The following is a 6,231-nucleotide window of genomic DNA, read 5'->3' on the forward strand; positions in this document are numbered from 1 at the left end:
CATTAATCGCTGTTTTTGAAATCTCTACGAAATAATTTGAATTTATAAAAAAAATAGTTACTGTTATTAAAATGATTGTTAGCCTTCACTGAAGAAACTTCGTAAAATAACGAGCTTTATCCAATATTTTAGTTTCATTGCGAGTCTTGTGACAATTGTTATTACCTTCCTTATCGTAAAGCCTGAAAGCTTCTCGTAGCTCCTTTTCCAGCGCCTCAGCATCCTCCTCAACAATAAACTTCGCTGCCAACGTGACGAATTCATCAAACTCAAGCTGCCCAGATTCTGCAAGCGGATATTACATGTGAGATGTGGTGTGCAAAAATACAACGAATTCTATAAATAAAATTGCGAGAGATACTGTGTTACGGTACATTAAATTGTGCGACATTTGACAACAACTCGGTAGAGACCGTTCATAATATCTGTAAACACTTTAAAAATAGAGAGATAAACAATCGTTACGTTTGGTCAATAGATATTCTTTAAATAGATTTCGAAATTCGTCGTACGTGTTTGTAACATTGTTGATGTTGCGCCGTAGATAATTAATACAATTAATGATATTTACTGTCGGCGTCAACCTCGTCGATGAGCTCGTCCAAGATTTTCTTGTTGAACGGTTGTCCCATTAGCCGAAGGATATCAGCGACCATTTCAGTGGGGATGCTGCCTCTCTTTCCACTGTCGAAGCTATCGAAAGCTTTGCGCAGAACTGCAAAAAAATTATATTTTCGCATTAAAAAACGTTTTTGTTATCTGATTTTCGCGAATTCAAAACAGTCAACAGCAAGAATAAAAGAAAATTTTTGAACTTTTTTAATACAATTTTTCTTTAATTATTGGATGTGTGTAGCTAGAATTGAAAAATTGAAGCTTCTTCAAAAGAAATGAAAGACTTCTCTCTTTTCTGGACGGTTTCTTCTACAGTTAATTTCACTAACAATAAATCGTCCGGTTAAAGACATTAAACAGGGCGATACAGATTTAGACTATGTTAACGTCCTTCCGGGACGGTTGGCGCTGAGCTTATTTGGCCTGATCAGTTCGCGTCGATGGGTTACGTGATATTTATTTATCGTTATTTTATCTTATGTAAACCGCGCGCGATTACACGGTTTACGCCTGCGACCACACATGTCATTTGGATCTTACGACATTTTCGACGAATCTATATTGCATTTGATTTCATTTGATTTAACTGCTCCGATTTAACGCGCGATCCAGATTTTGAAAGTTCTTTTGACATTTACGTTACTAGTATCGTGTTACCGTATGGTATCTTCTTACTCCAGTTTTCCTTATTTTTAACCCTAACGCGAAATTATTCGGCGATAAGCCAACTTTTGTGTAGCAATCGTAAGGAATATTAATGCATATGTATTAATATCTAATTTAATGTATATTGGAACATTGCGTTAGGTATGTAATTATTACTCTTTGTGTGTGTTTATGTGAACATAAATAAGAATTTATTATATTTCTTCAGTTTTTAATTATATCATATTTATTAGTGTATTAAAAAAATATCAATTTTGAATTTTATATAATTTAGGACAATCATCAAAGATTAAATTTGAATACCGATTGAAAGGTTTATCTTTCTCCTTTAAAAATTTCCCGATTTTTTTCACTGAGATACTTAATTTTTTGTGCGAGAAAGTCAGACAAGTGTCCATCAACTGTTCATTCACATTTAGTCTTTATTTATATCATATATATAATTACATATATCACATATAATATTAATTTTATATACATAATAAATTCTTATTTCTGTAAATACACACATACGTATATATTTTGTGTAACATAACATGTGAAAGTTTTGGAACGTTTGGTCAATCCTGTTATCAGCGAAGCATGAAAAAAACTACATCTTCCGGTGTATTTTTGGTATACTCCCGAGGAAAACCGTATCTCGTTCGTGGGGCTATATTCGTAACTCGCGGGAGTTACGTCTCGAATGTTCCGCGTCTTACTGCGCCTTGATTCAGCGACGGGAGGCTGCGCGCGATTCCAGACGTCCGTCTTAAAATCTCGGAGCGCGAGAGCGCGAATATGTCCGGCAATCGCAAACGATTGGAAAAGAAAGAAGAGAAGCTTATCTTTTCTTCCTCCTTTTCTCTGTTTTGTTCTCCTATCTTTATTACGGTTTTTTTTTCCCCTTCCATTTGTCATTTCGATATATATTCGTGGAATCGATCGTCGTCGTCTTTGTCGTCGTGCGAGACGCTGCTTTTTCATTCCGTTCTACGTAGCTATACATAGCCGCGTTCTCCGCAGCTGCCCCCGATCGGATCAAACGCATAAATAAACTCGGCGAAAGCAATGAAAATTTATCCGTGCTCGACGCTCAATTACCATGTTCCATTTGTAAGAGAGAGCTCTATTTTTAATCCCCCGAAGCCACCGTCGCGATATTAAAAATGATTCTATCATATCACAGGACATTTTTTCCGTTGCGGAGAGATTGCAATTTAAATGCTTTTATTTAAATTTGCTTGTATATTCGGTACAATCGTGACTATGGCCCAGTTTCAGAATTCACGGCTTACTCTTAACCGAAGTTCAACTTATTCTTCGTCTCTTTCCAATTTTAGAATTGAAAAGAGACGAGGAATAAGTTGAATTTCGGTTAAGAGTAAACCGTGAACTGTGTGTGTGTGTGTAAAACTAGGCCTATGTCTCGTTATATTTAATGGATATCGAAACTAGCGATATTATTAAATCGTAAAAATTCAAATAATTTCTAAAATCTTTAACACGTAACTTCACGGTATTAGATTCTAAATGATATGTATAGATGACTAGATTTATGACTATTTGTTTTTGGCTACTACGTTCTACCGTTGTTTATACCCTGGATTTTCTTGGAATATATGAGAATATCTATTTTTGCGTTATAGCAACTGACAGCGAAATCAATGAATATGATAAGTTTCGTTGTCTGCCTTTATAAACAAGAGAGTATTCAATTTTCAAAACTGATATAAACATCAAAAAATTTTTACATTTGAAGATTGTAAAATAAAAAATATATTTTAAAAAAGATAATATTTGATTCAAATAAAATTGCTTTATATTTTTTGTACTATGTCGGTTATTATTGATCAAATTAATTTATAATTATTGTTATTGCGATTTTATTGGAAATTTTGTTAGATATTAACCAGTTGCTTTGAATTTAAATACATACCGGCAAGTTGTTCTGGTGGCAGCTCATCAGCCTATAAATGGTAAAAATTATGATAAAGATACAAATTATCGAAGTATAAAATATTTTTTTAGATACTTCATACATACACACATTGGACTTCAAAAATCTTCATCAGTCTTATCAATCAAAATTATTACACAAAAATTGTTACACAAAAATTTTAAGTACTTATCAATCGAAAATCTTTATCATTCTTCTAATCGTAATTATTACATACACAAATTGTTAATTTATCGCGTTCAATATTAAAAATAACTAATTACTTTTGGAGTCCACACAGATATATTCTGAATACATCATACGAATATCCTACAGATTGCGATATCTGTAAATTGTTCCTGTGATATAATTTGGACATTTCTGCTGCAAGGGAGGAAACATTCGTGCACTGTTAAATTTCAACAAATTTTGATCTTTGAAGTTTCTTTAAACAAGTTTACTTTCAAATCATAAATACGAATTATTCTGTGATTTTAGATTATAATATATGTATATATTTTACGCAAGATATAGAGTTTTCATGCGTGCAATTCTGAGCATGCTAAAACATTGAAACTTTTTGATATAAAATATAATTATGATTAAAATTCATTAAAAATATATATAATTAATTAAAATTAAGATCACTGAAATATATATTTAAATTTATGGTTTGTAAATACAGATATTGTAATTAAATTAATTTTTTTACTCTAATTATATTTATAAAATAATTAAATAAAAATATTCACTATTTTTAATTATTTTATGGTGACAATGTGATTATTATTATTAAAAAATCATTGTTTAATTTATCTCGAAAAGTCTCAATCATTCTATTCAAACATACCGGCTACAATTTATGAATTAGAATAGATTTATTCGAACCGTCGCTTTAAACAATCCACCTTAAGCTGTAATATAACAGCCACGAAAAGAATCAATTTTTCACATCAATCAATTTTTCGATCAATATTATATCACATAAATATATTTAGGATAATGAAACACATTTTATTTTCAACGGTTTTAAAGAGACGGTCCCGTCAATTCGCCGTTTAAGAAACAATCACGTTTTTCCAGAATCTCGTCCATCACGTTTCCAAAATAATCTCTCTCAGTCAGAAGTGGTTGATCGGTTAGACACATTTTATCTAGGCGTGCTAGAAAATCCGAGCACGATGTACACTGTTAATTGCTACTGAATCACGATGCATAAAAAAATAAAACAAAGATCATCAAGAGATAGATTAGAGGGAATTATTATTTATAATTAAATGCCCAGGCGGCACGTGCAAATAATTTTTAACGATATTCAAATAAATAGAAAGATAGAGGTAGTGATAATAAAGGGGAGAAAGAGAGAGAGAAAGAGAGAGAGAGAGAGAGAGAGAGAGAGAGAGAGAGAGAGAGAGCACGGTTAAAAAATACAACAAATAACTACGTAAGTATAGACAGCAGGAAAACGTGTGTGTTTACCAGGGCGACGACTTACAATATCATCGATAGAACATACCATGGTGGCGGCGCGAAATTCGACTGTTTTTCTTTTCTCTTTTTTTTTTTTTATTCTACTTAAGACACCGAAGTGTTACTCGACCGATTTCGACCCGAGTCTCTCGCAGGCGCGCGACTTGCTTTCGAGAAGGATTTTACAAACGAAAACGTGAGTTTCGATGAATCCAAGCCTCGTCGTTGATTTGACGCACTGCTACGAGACGACGTAGCGTCGCGATAATATTTGAATGGGGCGATATAGCGGTTGCGTGACCGATCGCGGACCGCGCCCCAGTCTGGCTCCAGCCAATCGTCGAGGACGCGTTTGCTGCCTCTTTAGCGGGACTTCGAAGCTGCCTCCGGGAAGGTGCTTGTGCGCTATTTCTGGGAATGGTGTATCAGCGGGACGATGTATCAGCGAGACGGACTCGAGGCGGCTCCTCTTCGTCTCGCGTTCGCCTGTGAGATCCGGTAACGCCGGCAAGAGCTTTGACGTAGCAGAATGGACTTGATCGTGGTTTGAATCGATATTTTTTTGAATTCGGAAATACATCCTTTTCCGAGGCAAGGTTACATGAAAAAAGCAGTACTGAAGTACTAAAAATTTAGATAGATGTAAACTTTGTTGGATTGTTCAAATGAGTGAAGGTAAAAGTGTTGACATTCCAACAAGCTTGAGTATCCTATATGATTATTATTATTTTGATAATTCAATCAATTATTCTCAGATCTGTATATCTAGTTATGTCTTTCGATACTTCAGCAAAATTATTCTTGCCGTGTAAAAAGGAAAGAGAAAAGAAACTGTTATTCAATCGGGAAGATAACTAGAAATTTAATAGATGATTTGAAAATTTTAATTTTGAAAAAAAAAAATGAATATTTAATCAAAGATACGAGCGATATTGATAAACAAAATAAGGATGAAGCTGGATAAAGTTCTGTGATTTATTTAAGATAATAAATAGATGTTAAAAAATCTCTAGTGTCCTTTACAGAAATCTAATACTGGTCAATTTAATAGCGTGAAAGACAATAATTAATTATTTATTTTAAGTATTAAAAGCATTGTTTAGTACTTTAGTACTCCAAACAAGTAATTAATAACTTTCCTGCATTATATTGATTTGTATTAGATTTCTGTAAGGGATTTGAGGCACAAAAGAGTTTTTATTAGATTCTCGTATTCATGCGATTACAACCCTGCACGAACGTAGCGTTGTACCACTACTGCAGCGGTACGAAAATAGAGAATGAAAATCCCGCGGTTGGAGTAAGCAACAGTAAACCGTCAGTACGTATGGTGTACCGAACGAATCGGATATCAAACTTGCTATTTGGAATCAAGACAAAAATCTTCGCAACAATAGAAGCGAAAGCGACTTGGAACGAGAAACAACCGCAACGAGTTAAATCCTCCTTGCAAAAAAAAACAACGTAATAACGAATTCTTGAAAGCGGAATGTATCCAATTATTTCATAAAAGGATATTAATTAGAGTATTTTACTTGCTTTCGAGGGAAAGAAAATAATTA

At 33.6% G+C, this 6,231-nt stretch overlaps 1 protein-coding gene across 2 annotated transcripts in view; it reads right to left on the reverse strand.

Annotated features, from left to right (window-relative positions):
* The window catches only part of LOC108755956 (troponin C-like), a 7,359-nt gene extending 2,329 nt beyond the window's left edge, over positions 1-5,030 (reverse strand). Inside the window, exons 1-4 of one of the 2 annotated variants that reach the window (XM_018499432.1) lie at positions 4,695-5,030; positions 3,200-3,230; positions 572-715; positions 166-285 (exon numbers count right to left, since the gene is read on the reverse strand). In XM_018499432.1, coding sequence (XP_018354934.1) covers positions 166-285; positions 572-715; positions 3,200-3,230; positions 4,695-4,718 — 319 coding nt within the window. In that variant the 5' untranslated portion in view covers positions 4,719-5,030. The remainder of the gene's footprint in view (positions 1-165; positions 286-571; positions 716-3,199; positions 3,231-4,694) is intronic. The other variant, XM_018499433.1, reaches the window with a different exon arrangement.
* Between the last annotated feature and the right edge of the window lie 1,201 nt (positions 5,031-6,231).

Source organism: Trachymyrmex septentrionalis, unplaced genomic scaffold (assembly GCF_001594115.1).
Source record: "Trachymyrmex septentrionalis isolate Tsep2-gDNA-1 unplaced genomic scaffold, Tsep1.0 scaffold9, whole genome shotgun sequence".
In the NCBI taxonomy this organism is placed as follows: domain Eukaryota; kingdom Metazoa; phylum Arthropoda; class Insecta; order Hymenoptera; family Formicidae; genus Trachymyrmex; species Trachymyrmex septentrionalis.